Source organism: Sinocyclocheilus grahami, unplaced genomic scaffold (assembly GCF_001515645.1).
Source record: "Sinocyclocheilus grahami isolate Dianchi unplaced genomic scaffold, SAMN03320097.WGS_v1.1 scaffold1789.1, whole genome shotgun sequence".
NCBI lineage: Eukaryota > Metazoa > Chordata > Actinopteri > Cypriniformes > Cyprinidae > Sinocyclocheilus > Sinocyclocheilus grahami.
This window is the reverse complement of record NW_015506968.1, coordinates 87,154-109,055: the sequence shown is the minus strand read 5'-3', so window position 1 is coordinate 109,055 and position 21,902 is coordinate 87,154. Positions and strand designations below refer to the sequence as shown.

The 21,902-nt window shown below is 37.5% G+C and overlaps 1 protein-coding gene across 1 annotated transcript in view; it reads left to right on the top strand.

Moving 5' to 3' along the window:
- The first annotated feature begins 1,031 nt into the window (after positions 1–1,031).
- LOC107572665 (ubiquitin carboxyl-terminal hydrolase 36-like) overlaps positions 1,032–21,902 on the top strand; it is a 24,635-nt gene continuing 3,764 nt past the window's right edge. Inside the window, exons 1-15 of the mRNA XM_016259098.1 lie at positions 1,032–1,154; positions 5,122–5,383; positions 6,408–6,629; positions 7,206–7,316; positions 8,389–8,537; positions 8,618–8,758; positions 10,020–10,120; positions 10,209–10,344; positions 10,860–11,213; positions 12,658–12,864; positions 13,355–13,489; positions 18,173–18,251; positions 18,604–18,789; positions 19,188–19,303; positions 19,629–19,763. Coding sequence (XP_016114584.1) covers positions 5,131–5,383; positions 6,408–6,629; positions 7,206–7,316; positions 8,389–8,537; positions 8,618–8,758; positions 10,020–10,120; positions 10,209–10,344; positions 10,860–11,213; positions 12,658–12,864; positions 13,355–13,489; positions 18,173–18,251; positions 18,604–18,789; positions 19,188–19,303; positions 19,629–19,760 — 2,322 coding nt within the window. The 5' untranslated portion in view covers positions 1,032–1,154; positions 5,122–5,130 and the 3' untranslated portion in view covers positions 19,761–19,763. The remainder of the gene's footprint in view (positions 1,155–5,121; positions 5,384–6,407; positions 6,630–7,205; positions 7,317–8,388; positions 8,538–8,617; positions 8,759–10,019; positions 10,121–10,208; positions 10,345–10,859; positions 11,214–12,657; positions 12,865–13,354; positions 13,490–18,172; positions 18,252–18,603; positions 18,790–19,187; positions 19,304–19,628; positions 19,764–21,902) is intronic.

Sequence of the window (21,902 nt, the reverse complement as noted above, 5' to 3'; positions counted from 1 at the left end):
CTATCTATCCATCCATCCATCCACCCATCCATCCATCCATCCATCTTTCCATCTTTCCATCTATCCATCCATCTTCCATCTATCCATCCATCCATCCATCTTTCCATCCATCTATCCATCCATCTTACGATGTATGTATTTTGTAATATATACAGGATTTTCTAATTTATATCAAAACTATCTTCTTTGAATGTGTCCACAAAATATATGCAAAAGCTCTTTATTCCAAAGATACTACAAGCTAGTCAGTGTATTCAGCAGGTGTAATGTAGTGTAAGTTGCTTCAGAGGTATTGTATTACGTACACAACTACAGTGAGAATAAAAGCCACGCCTTCTTTCTTTGCGTGAACATTTGGGCGGCGTTATGCAAATCTTCCCACATAGTGATGTAGATATGTGGGGGCGTGTTAGAACGAGCCGTTTTAGGTAGGCGTGGCTGACTCTTAACTTTTATAAAGAATATCTCTTTGGATTTGAGACTTTAGTCTTTGCAACTTTACAGATCTTCTTTATGCACCAAGAGCTTGTAACACTCCAAAGAGAAAGGAACAATTGAAATCGCATCATATGACCCCTTTAAGTAAAATGGAGTTGAGTTTTTTTTTTTTCCACGTCCTTCCAGAAGTTTTTTCTTCTTCTTCCTTTATTAGGATTAGCAACAAGTATACAAAAATATACAAAACAAAATGAAACAAAAAAACAACAACAACAACAAACATACAGGGCCAGGGGTAAAGTAATGGAGTTGTGTACTTTGTCCGCCTCTGCGTTTTTCACATCATAACCTTATGAATCTTCTATTTTCCAGCGCCCTCTAGCGACCCCTTCGGTGTCCACGGACCCCCAGTTTATAAATCTCTGCCAGCACATAAGGCAGCCTTCAGTCAGTCCGCATACTCGGCGAGTAAACAACGCATGAATCGACAGGGTCCATGTTAAAAGTCAGACTTGCCTCCTCTGATTGGACACTGGAGCTATGAACGAGAGAGCCGTTCTCAAAGCTGATTGGCCGCTGCGTCACGTCAATCACGCGTGTACACGCCCTTTTATAATGCAGCATGGGGCAGAGAACGTAACAAAATGAAGGCTTCGTAGCGGAATATAGTCTTAACATCAGAGCAGATCAAACGACTCGCGGTCTTTCACGGATGGGTACGTATATGGTCTTATTCGCACGCGTTTGGAGGCGAGTGACGGAAGAATTTGTGGTGTTTCTTCAGAAAACGCCTGTTTTGAGGGTTAGCAGCACATTGCAGCAGTAACGTACACGAACGCCACGTTCGCTTTGTGAGGCTCAGCTCAAGAAGTCAATCTGTTATAACGTTATATCTGCCTTAAACATCCAGCCGACCGCGATAATTGTCGCTACATTTAACGTTGAATGCCCAAACGTGCAGAAACGGTGAACGCTGGCGCTGAAAACAGCAGTGTTTACGCTAAAGCGGATGCTAAAGTAGCATGTTAGCTTGTGACTAGCAGCTCATATGGGATCTAACTAACCTTAGCGACGCAAAACACCGTCGCTACAGTGACAGTAAATGTGCTGTGCAACCCGAGCTGTTAACCGAACACTTATAGGTTCAACCCAAAATTACATTAGGGTTATTCATAAGCTGTCATCATGATGTCCTTGATCATCACATGTTTCTGAATGCACCTGCATTGTAGCAATCTCCAATAAATGCACTGTAAAGCGACAACACATATTGTATATTAAGTGTCAATTGTGATTTGCTGATGCACTCCGAGCTATAGTTTACACACAGTTTGAGGGAGGTGCTTTTGTAATATCATATTTACTTTATAAATAAATAAAGTAAATTTGGCGCGGGCTGCACGTGCATGTAATGGAAGTTACTGAAACACGATTAGAGAAAATATAAACTGAACACACAGAGAAACGGTAAGTTTATTAATTTTAATAAACTAGATGGAAGCTGGAAGCCCGATAAGCATTGTTCAGGGCTGCCGTTCCCAAAATCTTTAATACTTTCTTATGATACTTTTGGGAAACGCAGCCCTGTTCGAATGCACTTTTAGAAGTGAGTGAACGCTCTCTGTGATTGATTGGTTCTGTCTCGCAACATTTGTGTGTGTTCAGATGAGCAGGAAAATAGTTTTATCCTACATAATTACTTGCGAACAAAGGTTATTCGTCCAATTCAATGCATTTGTACGCATTATTATTATCATTTTAAATAAACAAAATCACTGGTAAATAAAACGCACCTTAGTATCGATATTTTTAGTTTGAGTATCGATACTCGCGTCAGTATCGATATATCGATACTTAGGATCGATACGCCCATCCCTACCGGAAATCCACTTTAGACATTACCTCAGCGAAATACTGTACCATTGATGTATGGATAATTCAACATTTTTGGGATAAATCTCTCAGTATGCCAATAATGTAATGTTATTAGGCTAAGTTTTATAATACAAGTTGATACAAAGCCGCAAGAATTACCTTTTTTTTAAATTAATGGCATAAAAATGCAGTTTTATTCTATTGTTTTAGTGCAGTCTTGCGTTTTAAAGGCAGTTCTTGTGTGTGAAACATGTCGTTTTACTGGGCCAGTTTTATAGTTACTGTTTCCTGTCAAACCTTTGTAAACTAGTTTGAGCTATATAAATTAATGCATATAAATAAGCTTTCTATTGTAGATCCGTGGGTGTAAATGATAATTTATTGGGTTTAAGACAACCGTGGCTAAACTGCCCCAGCAAAACATAAACTATGGTAGTAATCAGTCAGTAATTGTGGTGTAAAGTCATTTTAATGTGGATTTCTTGTCATATAGAAAACAAAATAATGGAGTTTGGAGCAAGGGCATCACTAGGTCTTTTTACCAGGGAATACCCCCCCAGTAAAATATTACTGATAAATATTTGTCTTGTAATAGATTTCTGTATACTGACTAGGCCTGTCACGATAACAACTTTTTGTTGTGCGATATATTGCCCCAGAAATAATTGCGATAAACGATATTATTGTCATTTTAAAGACCATTTTATGCCACTGAATATATAATCATAATGTAACCGCATAATAATGCAAGAAGGCCTACACACTTCCAAATGACAACAAACTTTAAGAATTTAAGAATATTTAGATCATGGAAATTAAGTATCAAAATATTAGATACCTTAAAAAACCTGAATAGATAGTAAATAAACATTTTCTAACAAAAAGTGCAAAGTAGCAAGTACATATATTGCGCGATAAGTCGATATATTGATTATTGCGACAGGCCGAATACTGACTTGAGAATATTTAAACAATCACGTTGTATGTTTGCTATCAGCTGTTTTGAATCCGAACTAGTGGTACCAGATTATTCTCTCTTCTGATGTAATCGGTCATAAAGGATACTTCATAAAACAGAAAATTAGCCCATTTTAGGAAACACAGCTTTTAGATGTCTAATATAATTTGTCAGCAATTGAAGTGGCTTTTTATTGTGCATACAGATTGTGAACGACTCCCTACTGCAGGGACGGATATTTAATTATTGTCCATATATGAATAATGTTAGCAAAATAGGGGGACACTTTTTGAAGGGTGGCATGTTGAGGAAAGGCTAGAAACGGAGTGTGCTTTGTGTTTGTGTGTGTGTGTTTAAATCCCGAATGATTTACAAGCTACATTATTAAATATTAATTGCATTGATTCTCCTCATTCTCTTGATGTTCTTGACATATACGCGTTAATTGTCCATTTGTATGTTCGTGTTCTTTATAGTCATGATGCTTTTTGTTATGCTCTTGTAAGTTATCATCAATCATTCTAGCATTGAAACCTGAAATTTATCATTTTTCTCTGGAATCGAGGTTTCACTATAGTTTCCTTGAGCCCAATTGAATAAATGGGGATAATATTAGTACAATCTTTGTTCATGCTCTGTGTAATTAATCTGCTGTTAAATATATATATATAGGCAGTAGAGTGAAGAGATGAATGTCTTGGTGCACACAGGCGCAGGTTGTTACATCACTGCATTCAGCTGACCGCAGCTAGTGCACGGCTGTGTCACCATTAATCGCAAGCGCACATGAAGGTTAGTCTGCCCTTGTGGCTCTGATGCATGTGCAGCCTGCTTGCTGCTCCTCAGCTCTGTACGTCAGCACTAGACCTGATGAGTAAGCCCATGCAGGACCCAACTCAGCCTTACTGTTCCACTAAAGTGTGCATCTTATATTTTTTTCTGAAGATCTATTGCGACTTTGTATGACAAATTACAGCCACCTAAAAGAGATGCTTTGTGATTATTTCTAATGAAACTGGTTATGATTGATATTGAGGCACAGAGCTTGTTGTTTTATATGTTGTCAGTTCTCTTTTAAAGGGGTCATACGACATTGCTAAAAAAGAACATTATTTTGTGTACTTGGTGTAATGAAATGTGTTTATGCGGTTTAAGGTTAAAAAACACATTATTTTCCACATACTGTACATTATTGTTTCTCCTCTATGCCTTTCTGAAACGTGTCGATTTTTACAAAGCTCATCAGTCTGAAAAGCGAGCTATCCAGTGTGTTGTGATTGGCCAAATACCTCAAGCGTGTGACGGAAATGTTACGCCCCTTACCATATAATGCCGTGTCCCGGCACGACGAGACGAAACCAATAAAACCCATTACAAACGAGGCATTTGTTGCTTGCATCCAATGGGGACATAATTACTGATTATAGCTTATACTGTCTTTTTACGCGTTGCATCGCGCCGCGTAAACATAAAACCATGTCTGAATTTGTGATCGGAGAAACGACAAACAAAACATTATCTGTCAAGGCATGTGTAAGCTTTGCGGTTTGTGGCTGACTGACACTTTCTGTTGTTCCTGGTGTCTTGATTGGTTTGAGCGGATGTACAGGCTCTTGTTTTCAATTACGTCTTGCACGGTTTGCCAGATGAGTTTCATGATATATTGGCATGAACTTGAATGAGCGGGTTGAATATGTCAGGTTTGTTGTTCTGGATTAACTGCATGTTTGTTTTGAAGAACTGAAAAGTGATGCTAAAGCTTCTAGCTAATCAAGTACATGTTTGAAAATTAATGCTTTAATAATGGAGCAGTTTCTCAAATTTTTGTTCTTTAATCTGTTTTTATTCAGTGACACATAATGCCGATAGTGGACAAGCTCAAAGAGGCCCTGAAGCCGGGCCGCAAGGACTCCAGCGATGAGGGCGACCTGAACAAGTTGCTGGCTTCATCCGCCAAGAAAGTGCTTCTGCAGAAGATCGAGTTTGAACCTGCCAGCAAAGGCTTCAGCTACCAGCTGGAGACCCTCAAGACAAAATATGTGATCCTGAATCCCAAAAATGACGGAGCTGCGGCACAGAGACCGACTGAACCTGCTCAGATTAAGAGACAAAGTAAGATCTCCAACACAGACCTCAGGCCCACTGTTTCAGTACATTTCTCAGGGATGTTTTTCATTTTAGTTTATAATTGTTAATAAGGAGTTGTATTTTCATAAACATCATTAAATTAACAGAGAGGTTTTAGCAATCATTAGATTTAAGCTAAAAATGTTATTAGATTCTTGTATTGCTGCTCCTTTGGAAAAAGTTTTATTCTTTTAAAACCCTTGAAAATATTTTTAAACAAGTTAATTCATATTTAGTTTAAGAATTTGAGAAAAAAATCCATCTTAAATATGTTTTGTTTCTTTCAAAATTGCCAAAAAAGTTGGCATCGTTTTAAAAAAAAAAGCAAACAAACAATATTCAGGGTAAAACAGTAGTAATATTTAACAGTAAATAATTTTTTCGTGACTGAAATCTAGGGCTGCACGATTAATTGAAATTAAATTGCAAAGACCTTGAAAATATTTTTAAACAAGTTAATTCATATTTAGTTTAAGAATTTGAGAAAAAAATCCATCTTAAATATGTTTTGTTTCTTTCAAAATTGCCAAAAAAGTTGGCATCGTTTTAAAAAAAAAGCAAACAAACAATATTCAGGGTAAAACAGTAGTAATATTTAACAGTAAATATTTTTTTCGTGACTGAAATCTAGGGCTGCACGATTAATTGAAATTAAATTGCAAAGGCGATAAATCGCGATTCGTATCTTTCAGTGAAGCACGGTTCTGTGATCAGCAGTAAATCTCCATCCGAAGGCCAGAGGGCGCTCTCGCGCTGAAACTTCAAATACGCCTCGCATAGGGTGGTCAACCCTAGCCCCGTCCCGCGTTAAATATTTTTAATTATTAAACTTATATTTTTAATTTAATTATTGCTAATTTTGACGGCACTAGTTACCACAATTTACTAATGATCCATGATCCACAATGAATCCCATGTGCGCATAGTTTTGATATTCAGCCGTTAAATGATTTATAATGCCAACATGGGTATTTCTTTCTTAATAAACTGGTCTCGTCTTTTGCGACAGTTTCAGAGAGCTTGAGCGTCGGGCAGAGCGATGGAATCCCTGCTCCGCAGAAGATGCTCTTTCTTGGAAACAAGCTATCCATGAAGTGGGAACGGGTGTATCGGGTTGGAGCCGGCCTCCACAACCTGGGCAACACCTGCTTCCTCAACTCCACTGTGCAGTGTCTCACCTACACCCCGCCACTGGCCAACTACCTGCTCTCAAAGGAGCACAGCCGATCCTGTGAGCAAGAGCTTCAGTAAATATTTGAATGTGAATGCTTGAACAGTGTATTGAAAGCCTGCAGTTGCACGTGCCTAACTTGATAAAACTTAGTGCTCAGCGAGGCTGCACTTACCTTGAAATGTCTGTGCTATTAAACTGCATGTGTTGTTATTCAGGTGGCTGTGCATATTTACGCTAAATTCCTTAAAGAGACTTTTAAGAATGTTGAAAATTGTGTTCACCTGCTTGTTTAACCTGTTTATTATAACCTGGTTTCCAAAGACTTGTGGGAAGGCCTGGGTTTTAAATAAAAATTACCGCTATTGAAAGAACAGCTAATTAAATCATGACACATGCCCTGATTTTTAGCTATTTTGGCTTATTTTAAAGCTTTTTTTTGTGTTAGTTTATATAATCTGAAGCCATTCTTCTTTGAACTTTTCTAAGAACTCCTAGTGTCTCACCCTGATTGAGAACCACTGGTTTAGAGTATACATGATTTTAAAATTGCTGACTTTTGTAGAGGTAGCTGGTTTGTGCCATTTCAAGTCTGGAATTCATAATGAATGCTGATCTCCCTTTTGTCTCCTTCAGGTCACCAATCTGGTTTCTGCATGATTTGTGTAATGCAGAACCATATCATCCAAGCCTTTGCCAACACAGGCAATGCCATCAAACCTGTATCGTTCATCCGAGATCTGAAAAGTAAGAGCTTCCTCTAACAGCTGAACCAAGTTTGTTCAAGCAAACATGCGGCACTTCCAAATGGCTTTAGAAGCTAAAAGAGATGACGTACTGGTTACAGGAAGTGCTGCTGATGACTACTGTGGTAGCGTGTGACTAAGTGTTGAGTCATGAGATTGTGTTCCCGATACTCTTGGGAGTGTCGTTTCTGTTTAGCACATCACTTTTCCTTTTCTCTATCCCAGGGGTGCCCAAACTCGGTCCTGGAGGGCAGGTGTCCTGCAGAGTTTAGCTCCAACTTGCCTCAACACACCTGCTGGTAAGTGTCTAGAATGCCTATAAGTGCTTGATTAGCTGGTTCAGGTGTGTTTAATTGGACAGCGGAAACCAAGGAAACGCTTTAAGCGCCACCTGCTGGCAGAGAGTGAATCTGCGTCTCGTTCAGCTCGTCTGCCGTTTCGGTTTCATGCAGATATTTTTTATGCATAGTTTCACAAATCGGAAGTCAGACCATTCTGTTTTTGCTTTAAATTTAGAAATTATACAATGTAAATTAGATTTAAAACTGTGTCTTTGTTTGGATCATGATTTAAATGCAGTGGTTGCCTCTCATTTTAAGTGGAAAGAGCACAGACAAAAAGCCTTAGTTTGTTTATTTGAAGAGATTTCTTTTATTTGTGTTACTTATTTATTTGATTTGGGGCTTGGTTTAAAATTTCAGTTTAGTTTTGTTATTTACATTTACATATTTAAATTTTGTTATTTAGCAAATGCTTTTATCCAAAGCGACTAACAAATGAGGACAATAGAAGCAATCAAAACCAACAAAAGAGCAATAATTTACTAAGTGCTATATTATTATAGTGTTTTATTTCAAAATACTGTACACAAAAACAGAGTATTTTGTCCAAGCAATAATAAAAGGACACATTTATTTAATAATTTGTCTTAAATCTCGTTTTGTTAAAAAGAAAATCGTGAATCAAATCGTGAGTTACAAATCGTTACATCCCTATTCAATACCATCAAAACACAGGCCACTCGCGTTCTTGATTCAGTAAGCAACCACTCAGAAGCGTGTTTGCATCTCAAGAGCCACAGCTGTTCATCATAGTCTTTTCTTGCTTTAGATGTAAAAAGAAGGTTCCAGCGACGAAGAGGTTCACAGTTCACAGAACATCAAATGTGCTGACGCTATCACTTAAACGGTTCGCCAACTTCAGTGGAGGAAAAATTACCAAGGTATCATCCTATACATGCCAGTGACACACAGACGGGCCTTTGTTCTGTGATCAACCTGCTGACTGATGGTTTTCTGTTAGGACGTTGGCTACCCAGAGTTCCTGAACATTCGCCCGTACATGTCCCAGAACACAGGCGATCCAGTGATGTATGGCCTCTATGCTGTCCTTGTGCATTCAGGGTACAGCTGCCATGCTGGACACTACTACTGCTACGTCAAGGTGAGCGCCATGTGATGGCTTTTCAATAAAACCCATTTATTTATTCATTTTAGATCATTTTATTTTCTGTAGTATATTCCCAAGTAAAAAAAGTGTTTAGCAGAAAATATTGTAAGATGAGACCATTCATTGGGATTTTCAACAAGTACTGTGGTGGTACCATGGTTTAGTGAGGCAGTGTATTCCATTGACAAATACCATGAAAACCACGATTAATTTCCTTTGTGGTAAAACAGACTAAAAGGGTTTAGGAAATAGAATAAAATAAATTCCATTGCCTATTCTCTCAGGATACCTGGGATCATGGTTACCCCAGGCACATAGTTTTTCAATTTTTGAAGCATAAACCCCATTGGAAGATCCAAAGCTTGCATCGTTTCTATGGCGCTGAAACCTACAGATGTCCGAGTTCCGCTCCCCATGCAACTGATACTCGTCTGCCATTGGCTCATCAGCGTTTGAGGGGAGGGGCTTAAAGTTAGGTAAATTGGTCACTACTCTCTGGAATACTTGATTCTGATTGGCCAGTCACAGCATTCAGCTCAAGTCTTTTGTATAATAGTTGTACATTTCACTATTGTCTGTGGCAACTTACCACCATTTCTTTTCCAAATCTTTCTTTCCCCACCAACGCAAATTAGAAAAGCTCAATGTAGATTAGGGCTGTGCAATTAATTGCATGCGATTGTCATGCACATCTTGTCAGTAAAGCCGGTTCCGTGATTGGTAGTAAATCTCCATCACCTGCTTTCAGATGGAGTGGCATTTAATACACAGAGCCATAGTTCACTGACAAGCTATGCAATATCGAGTTCATTATCGCAAGCGATTCGATCTGCGATAATGAACGCGATATTGCCTAATTGTCAGTGAACTACGGCTCTGTGTATTAAATGCCGCTCCTTCTGAAAGCAGGTGATAGAGATTTACTACTAATCACGGAACCGGCTTTACTGACGAGATGCGCATGACAATCGCATGCAATTAATTGCACAGCCCTAATGTAGACTCAAAACCACTATGTTGTGGATTATGTTGGCATTTTAATATGGTGAGCATAAAAACCTTTGATAGAAGGATGTAATCTCAGAAGTCCCCAGTTAACGCAAAAAAAGATCCAAAGATCAAGGAACCAGTAAGAGACACAATGAGCTTGATGAGAGAACTTTAAAGGAGCATTGTAGGAAAAAGTTTTTACTTTGTTGTCTTTTTCATGCTTAATTACTATGGCTAATATTCTAATGCAAATATCCTTTCATAGGCCAGTAATGGACAGTGGTACCAGATGAATGACTCAATGGTGCATTCCAGTAATATCAAGGTTGTCCTTAATCAGCAGGCATATGTCCTCTTTTACCTGAGGTAATATTCATGTTGTTTCATCTACTCTTCATATTGCAGTGGCCAGTAGAGATGCCTCATTTTTACAATCACATCTTTTCTGTGGCAGGATCCCTGAAAAGAAAAATACAGATGCTTCAAATACAAAGCAGAACATAGTACACTCTGGGAGAACAAATATGACACCGGAGCAGCTGAAGAGGAGCACACTCAATGGACCTTTGTCTTCACCACAGGTTACGAAGGTAGGAAAGTGTGAAATGTGAGGAGAGTTAAAATCTGAAACCCATGAGATGTTTTTTGAAAAACATTATTTCTGTTAATTTGACACACAAAAATGTCTGATATGCAGTGTTTTTCTACTTTACCACATTAAAAGATGTGAATATAGGGATTAAAAGTGATAGAAAGGTGGTAAATAAACATTTGTATAAATAAATCACCTGCAAGGTCTGAGGGTGAGATTTTGGGAAGAGAAATAAGAAATTCAATGTGGACTAACTGGTAGAAAAGCATTTAAATTGTGGGAAAATTAGGTGGGGCAGCTCCCAAAACAATGCAAACCCAATTTATGGCTTAATTCAAACTTATGGGCTCATGTATATACGACGCCAAGTCTCTTTGGAATAGAAGTCACAGCACATTTCAGACTTATATTCTAGAAATTACATCATAATCATGTCTAGTGATTTAAAGAGTCAAAAGAGGCTACCCCTGCATAACATCACATTTGTTCAAAACCTCTTATTTTTCCTTTCAGAAGCTTGATCCCGCTCAGCTGAGGAAAATCCAGTCTGTGGATGGGGGTCTTGGTATTCCAGTAGCCAGAAACTGTTCAGGGGTCCAATCGCCGAAGATGTCTAATGGTACAGGGAACTCCCATGCCCCGCCCAAGCCACCCAGTGGACCCACACTGATCGAGGAGCCCTTTAAGAAAGTGAAGAAGCCCATACCTCAGCCTCAGTCCCGCAGCAGCACTCCTGCTCCATCCAACGGCCTCCCCAAACCCGACACCGACAAGAGGAGCAACAGCGAGGGCCGCGGCCTGCCATCATCTACCTCACTCAAATCCCTGTCTGACAGCTCCTCAGCAGACACCTCCTCTGAGTCTAAAGTAAGTCTCCATAGACTTGTATGTGCTGTTTAAGTGGTGGATTTTGTCAAGAAAAGTGACAGTCGTACAAGAGTTTTGGTTAATGGTGACATGGTTTATTTCTTTAAATAGAAAATCTCTGAATACCAAATTCAAGTCTGAAGATGTTTCCCTTTTAGTTAACTCTAAATATTCATTGAATATTCACATTATTAAAGTACAATGGGTTGGAAGTTAGGGCCCTGCAAAGTCTGTTTTTAATCCCAAATTCCATTTAATGTTTTTCCAAATTCTGTTTTTTCTGTTTTAATTTTTCAGGATTCCGTATTTTTTTCAAATTCAGTTTTATTTTTTTATGTTTTCCATTAATTTTCTGGATTCCATTTTAAATGTTTCTTTAAATATTAATAATCAAAAGCATCTCTAATTAATAGATTTTATTTAAAAAGTAGTTTTATTTTATCTATTTTTCAGAAATACTGCTAAATAATTCTGTTAAATAAATTCTGGTAAATATTCCTTTAAAATAATGTTTTAATTATTTTATTAGTAGTAGTAGTACTATCATTACATTAGGTAATATTTCTGTCATAGTTTCTTCAAGTTAAACTGAACTTTTATTTTGACGGGTTGTTTTGAAGACCTTTTGGTTTCTGTTTGCTATGATGATAGATTTTCTCAAAGGAAACGGTAAAATGCTCATTAAGTGACTCTCGGAGCAGTTCTAGAGATTGGAAATGTACTCATATATTGAGGTGGCAGAGTCTGAAAACACCGCAAGCATCACTTGCGTTTCAGTATGTGTGTAGTAGCTTCTCTGAGAGTCACTTCACAAGCTTTTTAACCTTTTGTTTAAGGAGACTATCATCAAATATATACTGCAACCGCCAAATACACAATACAAACCTCCAAAATAAGTTTGGTTTAACTTGAAGAAATTATGACGTAACTATATTACTCCTCTATGCTACAATGTACTTCTCAAAGTAGTAATAATATGTATAAGGAATATCATATAACCAAAGAATATTTTTCATCCATGTTTTAATTCCATTAATCCAGTTCTGTTGTGTAGTGTCTTATTTGAAACAAATAAATTAAAATGGAATGCTGTGTTCATTTGATTTCATTTTTAAAAAGTATTATTTGTTTAATTGGACACCACTTTTGATAATAAAACACAGAATCTAGGAAAAAATAAAATGGAAAATACAGAATTTAGGGGAAAAAATTGATTTCATGGGGCCCTAAATTAAAAGGTAGCTACTCCATGGAGTTTAATTGTGAACAAACGAGTTACGTTTATATTCATTCTCAAGGCTTAACAAACATGTGGAAAGCATTTCCTTCCCCATTGTACATAAATATTGTGATAAATATCAATTTAATATAACCTGATAAACATTGTGATTAATATTTTTTTAGTTTGATGTTAATCGCAGATGTCTTTTTTGTTTTCTTTCAGGAGTCTATTGGCACGAGGAGCGCACCTGTTGGCAACATGTCTAGTGTGAACAGTCCAGCATCTCCAGCTAAGAGCACAGAGCGTGTGAACTCAGAGGAGCAGAAGATGGTGAAACTGAAACCCCAGGCCCTCACCAATGTCTCATCAGAGCCCGTCAGCACCATGTCCCCCCCGCCCGCCAAACGACTCGCCCTGTCTGCCAAGAAGGTCAGTCTACCAGCTCCATCCACCCTTGTTTCATCTGCTGGTGGTTTTTAAGTCCGTCTGTGTGTTTGCCTTCCCATGTTTGTCCACTTCATTCCTTGTCGATGTACGGTTGTTGAAAAAGTATTTTCTTAAAATCTGGAGCCTTGACATGTTGCTCTCACTGGCCAGTAATAATACAATAATAATACGTTTACGTCTTTCAGCTTATATCTGTTTTGTGGGTTCGCAGTCTGCACTGCTGTTCTTTTTAAAAATTTATTTTATTTTTTTCTTTTTTATTTCTAACAACTTCTAATTCTTCTCTGCTACACTTTCTTTTTTCCTTCCCCCTTCCTACTTTTTTTTTTTTTTTTTTTTTTTTTTTTTGGGCTTGATGATTTCTTCCCATATGGGTCCCTTTGTCATTGTCACGTTTCATGGCTGTTTTTTTTTACATTTTATTTTATATTTTTTTAGACCACAAAGTTTTTATTTATGTCAATAACTGCAGGCCAGTCCCCGGCAGATTCCGAGCAGCAGCACTGAGGCTCCGCCCCCTTCATCTCATCATCTGTCCAGTGACCCCTCACACCTTCTCAGCCGGGACTCCACCCACCCGCACCACAGGTACTCACTCGCTCTGAAAGTGAGAGCAGATTCGGTTGAATTTTAACTTTCCGTTTCGGGTGAAATCACCAAGCCTTCAACCATTTGTCAAAATAGATGTGCTTTTCACAATCCAATTGATTTCAGTAGAACATATTTGATATTTATATTTGATTTGATGTGACTGAAGGCTGTTAGGAATAGGAGTATAGTCTATTAAGTTGTACACAAACACAACTTTGTGATTAATGGTAAATTTAAGTTTAGGCTTTGGGTCGGTGTGCTACATCAGAGCTGCTTTGCTGTTGTCGTGACACTCGGCACACATCTTGCTTGCTTTCGCCTGTGCACATCCCACGTTTCCCTGCTAAAAATCTAGTGAGCTGAGGTTCTGTTTTAATGCTACAAAGGCTGTTGCAGAAGGTGGGCAGCTCTTAAAATATTTAGCTGAATTCTAAGGCAGCAATGATTGTCGTTCACTGACAAGAAAACCCCAGAAATCATTGTGGAAAGTTGTAAAAGAAATGCTTATAAATATAGTGAATTCAGAACTGAAAAGCATTGATGATGATAGTTGTGTGTGTGTGATGTATATTTGTTCATTAGAGTCATTGCTGTTAGGGATGCACCAATACTGGTATCGGGTCCGATACTGCGCTCCTGTACTCGTACTCGTAAAAATGCCCTGATACCAAACAGCGTCTGAATAGAGCTGTGTGCAGAAAAAGAAACCCTGAAAACAGAACAACAGAGAGTAGAATGGAGTTATTAGAGATTAAGGATGTCTATGAAGTACATGTAAGTAATTAATATAATGTTAAACATTCAATATTGACGCCTGTATTGCGGATGTGCCCGAGCTGATAAGCAGAGCGCACTGAGTGGATTGAGCGTGCGGCTGCACAGATGCGCGAGCTTGTCGAATGAATATCTCACAGACATCACTGGAAAGTTTGTAGTTCGGTCGGATATGTCAAAAGCAAGTAAGTAAAACGATGCACAAGTTACTAAAGTTATTTGACGGTAAGGAGAGCGAGAGAGAGAGAGCGAGCGAAAGAGAGAGAGTCCGAGAGCGCGCACTTCTGTTGCATGATCTTGATTGCTGTTCGCTCCATTAGCACATGCATTTGGATTAAAACTAAATCGTAAATATAAAACAAACAAAAATTATAGGGGCATTCACTATAAACAGCATTTATTTTAAAAGCCAAGCATACATAACTTTATTTAAAGCAGAAGTGAAACTAGCAGACTGTGTGAAATGCGCTAGGCAGTAAGTGTCTCTCTCATTCTGCACCAATACAAACGTGTGCGCGCTGCATATGTTTAGCTTGCTTTAAGGCCGAAGTATACTTCGGTTTTTACTCATACACGAGGGTCCGTGTACTCTGCGCGTGACACAAATGAAATCACCAAAATAGTACACGTGCATTCGTATAATGTATAACGCGTGGTTCCCTGCATTATTTTAGGAAAACATTTTGTGATTACAGTATTGAGCTGCTGCAATGGAGCAGGTCTAATGCGCCATTAAAATGAACAGTGAAAGTAACAAAAGCTTATACAATACATTTTAACAGGTATAATTAAGTGTGGAAATAACTGAAGGTAATATCTGTTTGCTAAATGAAGCCAACTAACATGATTTGTTATTATTATTATTATTATTATTATTTTGTTTCTGTACCCAATATAAAAAAACAAATGCTGTGAAAATACAGGTATCGGTATCGGCGAGTACCAAAAAATGAAAGTATCGGACTCGTTCTGAAAAAAGTGGTATCAGCGCATCCCTAATTACTGTATTGTATGTTGAAAGTAGTCATGAATTGAGTCTTCTGAATGCTTTTATATCAGGAATGACCATTTCAGTTAGGATTGAGTTTATTCATGCACATCACTATAATCTTAATCAAAAAGATTAAAGGGATAGATCACCCAAAAATTTCACTCAGCTATACATCACACTAGGGATGCACCGATATGAAAAGTTTGACAGATACCGATAATTCTTTATATATGAAAGCCGATAATCGATATGTTGGTCGATAAATCCACATTTTTATATAATTTTTGAGAGCCTGATTACAAAAAACGTCTCGCCATTAAACACTTCAACATAAATCAAACATAAAGCAGCCTTACAAAAATAATGCAAACAAGTCCCTAGATAACATTACTTGCGGGTAAATAAATCAAAAATCATGTACCATGGATAAATTAAACAGAATAGACTCTGCACCGACAATAATGACATTTTTAATTAAACCATATTGTTGATGAAAATAATAAGATAAAAAAATAAAAGTGGTAGTTGTTATTATTAATAATATATCAATGATTTTGAAAAAGAAGTATCTTAAATAATACGATAGTTTCAAATAGCAGCATTTCTGTTTAAGCTGCGTGTGCTGTTGCTGAAGAGCTGAATGAACACCGGTAAACTGAAGCGCTTTATTAGTGGGTTAATTATGCTATATGAGAATCAGATATTTATACAACATAAACATAATATTATAACTCGTATATGCATAAAAAGACGCAAATGCACAAGTGATCTTGAACCAAGTTACGTGCTAGTCATATGTGTAACTCGATGCGCTCTTCTTCCCGTAACAACTCGCTGAAACAAGGCAAATAAACCCAAATAATTCACAACTTTTATTGCGGTAATATTCTTTTTATAATGTTATGCATATGACATTCCCAGTTATACTAGTTATTAATGTTATGCACTGCTGTTCACGCTGTGTGCACTGAAGCTGAAGAGCTGAATGAACACTGGTGAACTGAAGTGCTTTGCTGGCAGCTTATTTAACTCAAGGAAATGCATCATATATTAGATTAATCAGATATTTATACAACATAAACAAAATTTTACAACAAGACGCAAATGCACAAGTGAACTCGAATTAAGTTACGTGCTAATCAGAATGTGTAACTTCTGTTGTGGATGCGCTCTTCCCGCAACAACGCGCTGAAACACGGCAAATTAAACCAAAGAATTCACAACATTTTATTATGATAGTGTTTTCATTGTTTTTTATATATATATATATATATATATATATATGATAGTCCTAGTTATTAATGTTGTGCGCTGCTGATTGAGCTGCATGCGCTGAGCTAAGATGATCACCGGTAAACTGAAGCGTTCTAGCTTAACCAAATGCATTCTATATGTGATAAATTAGACCAATATGCATAAAATAAACACAATATTACAATGTGCAATTGCACAAAAGGCTGCAAATGCACAAAAGAACTTAACTGTGCTGGTCATGAAGGTGCAGCTCCGTTGTGAATGCGCTCTTCCCGTAACAACGTGCTTAAACACGGGCACACAAAGATTCTATAACATTATTTAACAGTAATGTTCTCATTATATTATGACAGCCTTGCCCTGCACATGTTGCACTTCACTGGATTTAACTTTTCAAAGTGATTCTAATAATATTTCAAGCAAATAAATACCATCATGGAGAACAGTGTGCATCTGAAGTGTCTCTGCAGGAAATAATACATTATTTATCGGCTGAAGTATATCGGCAAACTTTTCTTATCGGTTCGATAATGATAACATTAAAATTCATATTTATCGGCCGATACCGATATGGTGGCCGATATATCGTGCTTCCCTACATCACACTAGAAAAAAAAGTAGGTTACAATTTCCATTTCATGCTGACTTTAAGATGAAAGTCTGAAAAACTCCCACTAACTTGCATTAAAGTCATAATGCAGTAGAAGTAGCGACAGATCTTTTCTTCCATATTGTGATGTACATCAGAATGTAACAGATTATCAAAGTATTATGATGTTTTGATAAATTGAGGTAAAAAAAAAAAACATTAAACGTGCAAGGATGAATTGTTCACTGTAAGATCAAAATAGTGTGAATTTTCATTTCATGCTGACTTTAATCGTGTGTGTGTGTGTTGTTTTTTGTTTTTTTTACAAATAACGGAAAAAATAATGGTAACGCTTTAGTTTAGGGTCAGATTCTCACTAATGCTTATTAGAATGGATATTACTAGTATACTGACTGTTTATTAGTACCTACAAAGCACATATTAATGACTTATTCTGCATGACAATATTTTAGATACCCTTACTCTACCCCATACCTAAACTTAACAACTACTTTACTAACTATTCATAAGCAGCAAATTAGGAGTTTTGTTAATAGTGCGAATAGTCGTTGTTAATAGTTAGTGAGATAAGTTGGTGTTAATAGTGTGAATTAGATCAAAATAAAAAATTCCAAAAATGACTGAAATTTATCTATAAAATGATGTTTGTTTGGAGTCTGTACGCAATGTTTGATCGAAGTTACAGTAATTACAGAAGTTAAATATTGTAATGGAATAGTTCACACAAATTAAAATTGTCATTATTTGCTCACCCTCATGTTGTTTCAAATCTATTTGATTTGTGTTAATAAACATTTGTTAATATGGGTAAATTCAGTGCAGTGGCAGTACATAGTGACATTCTTTAACGCCACACTTAAAAGCCATTGCTTTGATTTATACAATCTGATATTTAAGCGATATTTAGAGTAAAATTGCAGTGTCCCTCATTTCTTTCTCAAGAGGGAAAATCATACAGGTTCGGAAAGACATTAGTTAATGATTATTAAAATGTTCAGGCATTTTGAGTGAACCATCGCTTTACTATCTTGATTAACCCCTAAAACAGTATTTGAGGAATATCAATACAGTGCTGCTTTTTTTTGTTTGTTTTTCATAAAATTGATATAACATCTAGTCAGATAGGCAATGCGAGCAAGCAGAAATCTGGTAATCCCAGCACAGATGTTATTATATATTCTGTTGTTGACTTCATAGACATGTTATTTTTCTTTGTTTAGTACATTAATCTCAAACTCAATTCCTGTAAGGCCACAGCTCTGCACAGTTTTGCTCCAACCCTAATCAAACACACCTGATCCAGCTAATCAAAGTCTTCAGGATTGCTAGAAACTTCCAAGCAGGTGTGATTTGAGCTGTGGCCCTCCAAGAATTGAGTTTGAGACCACTGGTTTAGTATTTTAAAGAATAATGGGGAGGTGCATTTGCTTAAAGGGCATCATCCATAACTATTGTTAAACTTAAAACAGAAGAGTTAAACATTTGCGGTTTTCTGTTACAGCTGCCGTGATCGTTTGGGACAGCCAGGTTCGAGACGGCTACAAGTGCGACCAGAACCATCGAGAAGCAGAGGGCACATCGAGAAAAGGCCCATGCTCTGCTCCTATGGGCTGGGATGGCAAGAAAAGCTGCAATGTAGTCGAGGAGCTCCTCAAGAACTCCTCAAATAAAGCTTATGGAACTGAGGGTGAGTTTTCAGTCATATGTCAACTAAACCTTGTGCGCGAGACCTCTCCGTTTCCCTGAGAATTGGAGAACTGTTACAAGTAGTTCTTAAACTTCTGTGTTAGGCATTTCAAATGAAAACGGACAATTTCTGTTTCTGTTGTGATTCATTTTAAATGGCCTGTTTTTGTGTTCAGAACTATACTGGGGAAAAATGAATGATGGAAAAACAGAAAACAATTGGTAGTTGAATTCTTACATTTTAAATTGTATGCATACTTCCTATGTACTTTTTATATGAAGCACAGGAAAAGTGAATTAAGATTAACCATATGACTTCAAAAGCTCTTAAAGTTCTCAACCACACCTATGCTTGAATTCTGAAATATTGACAGCGTCTTGAATAATTTCATTCAACAGTCCTCAGTTGGGAAGGAGATCTGTCGGCCATTAGCAGAGATGCTGCAGAGGATGCACGCTATGCCCAAAATGAGACCGTCATTGATGAGTGGGACACGGAGTTTGACAGTGGAAAAGTGAGGACTGTCATTTACTTTTATGCATTGCTTACTCTAGGTTATTCATGTGGACTGGTAGTGACTGCGGTTGCATTTAAGTTTCTACTAGTCAGTCGGAATAGTTTACTACTTGTGCTATTTTTGCAGTATGTGCACAGCACACTGTCTGGAATACTGTATTTAATAATAAAGTAATATCAGCAGTATTTTAAGCTCTGTTTCTTGACTTAATATATATATGTGTGTGTGTGTGTGTATGTGTATATATATATATGTATATATAGTGTATATTTTAGTGTTAGACCTATATATTAAGTCATTTAATCTCTTTCCTCTTGAACAGGTAAAGAAAATGAAAAAATACAAAAAGGAGAAGAGGAGGAATGGAAATGTCTTCCAGAAGATCCAAGAGCATCGTAACATGTGGTCAGTCACACCGGGTGGCAGATGGAGCAGTCTGGGGTGTCGCCATTGAAAGGTACACTTTGTTTTGGTTTTTTTTCTTTCTACTCATTTCTAGAAATAGGGCCTTTCGCACCGCGGGAACCTTTTCATAGTACCAGAACTATTTGTGGAACTACCCACTTTTCGGCATGTTCGCACCGCCGGAACTGGGTGCAATTTTAGTACCGGACTGCCTTTTTCGAGAACCAAATTAGCTCCTACTCTGGAGCAGGGTCTAACCAGCACAACTGGTACTAATTGTGACGCAAGTAGACACTGATTGGCCAAACGCGTACGAGAACGCCCTCACCCACCATGATTTAAAACGCCGTGCAAACATACTGTAAACATTGTGTCAACTTATTTCGCAAGTATGGAGAACAGCGATAGATGGATGGACGCTGAAGTGCAGGCACTTGTAGCAAATGTAGCACTGCCAGTTGTCGTTGGAGATTCTTAGTCCTCCTTTCCGTTCTTTCAATCGCTTTACGTATACGTCGACTTTCCATGTCCATTATTGTGAAACCCGCGAGACACAATAAAAACACAGCTGCTATCACAGCGTCCTCCATCCTCCTGTTGTTAACATTGTTCTTCTTTGTTTCTGTTGTTGAACGCCGCGCACAAATGACCTCGCTGTCCACCGGCTTACGTTACTTCTTAGTACACCCTGTCGGTGCGAATGCAACCCTTTAAAATGGTACTGGGAAATAGTTCGTGCAAAATCGTCCCAGTACTTTAGTACTGTACATTTAGTTCTGGAACTAAAGTGGTGCGAAAGGCCCTATTAAATACTTTTCTTTTGCCAGCTACAAAAAGTACTGAACAATTATCCATTCTTTCTATTATACGTTGAAGAATTAGAAAAAAAATCAAACCGCACGGTTCTCCACACAAGGCTCGGCACGCGCTAGGACCGCGGTTCAACTTAAATCTGGCAATGCATCTGTAATATGGTTTGCTATAAATAACACGTAAAACAAACAGGGTTCGACTAATGTATCTTTCTGTTGATGGATGCGCATTCTGGCTTCCCAATACATTACAACAACAGCTATGGAAAAAAATTAAAAACGTGGACAAACCATTCACTCTTGTTCAATGCGAATGCCGTATGCTGGAATATGAGCATTTATTCCGTCATCAACCGGGTGCTGATAGCGTGTTGATATCTGTGTTTAAGCTAAACACATTTAAGAGCCAGAGGACGTGAGCGCACGCTCGCAGTGAGAAGATTTGTGCGTCCGAATCGGGCAAACCCGTGCCTTGGAACGCACGCAAATATTAAGCTCTCTCTGAAGTATTGTTTAAATGGACAAATTCACACAAAAATTGTCAAAATGCCCGTCTTGGTAAGTATCCTATAGCAGACATAGCCGGCTGAACGTACTGGATCAGTGCATTCTCTTAAAGTGACAGCACTTTCTTAATATTAATTGAAAGGCAACAACAAAGAAATCACTCACTGCTCTTGATTGAATAGCTTTTGTAACTTTAATAAAGATTCATCTTTAATTTATACAGTCAAAAATGCAATGCTGTTTTACATTTCATTACATTATTAAATTTCTGTACCTAAAAACTAATGTTAGACCTACCTAAAAAAAAAAAAGGTAGACCTACCTAAACTGAAAATCACTCTTTATTTTATTTATATCTTTACTCTGTTGTATTTGTTTGTGCTGTTGCTTGTAGTAAGATAGATTCTTCTTATTTTCTTGATTTTTATTTGACAGTATAGATTTTGCCTAAACATAGCACATAGCGAAACGTGACTCTAAAACCGTGATACAAGCCGAACCGTGAGTAAGTTGAACCGTTCCACCCCTAGTTAAGATGGTTTATAATTAAAACGTCTTTATTAAATGACTCTTGAGCAAATGTCCTATCGCAGTTATTAAATAGTTTGTGATACAGTAGCAATGTTTGCATTTTAAAATTCCGTTCACATGCTGCTGTTCGAATGTGAAAATTATTACAAATAAGTGAACATGAAGTATCTTTTTCCTTTACAATTCTGTTTTGTGAAGAACCGTATCCATCAGCTTGAAAGCTTTTTGTTTTATTATTATTTTAATAAATATATTCAAACTTGGATGATGTTTATAACCAGCGGTTTTACTGTCTTGCTTGATCTCAGTCGTGTGCCCTGACCAGACCAGTTGCCTTATTG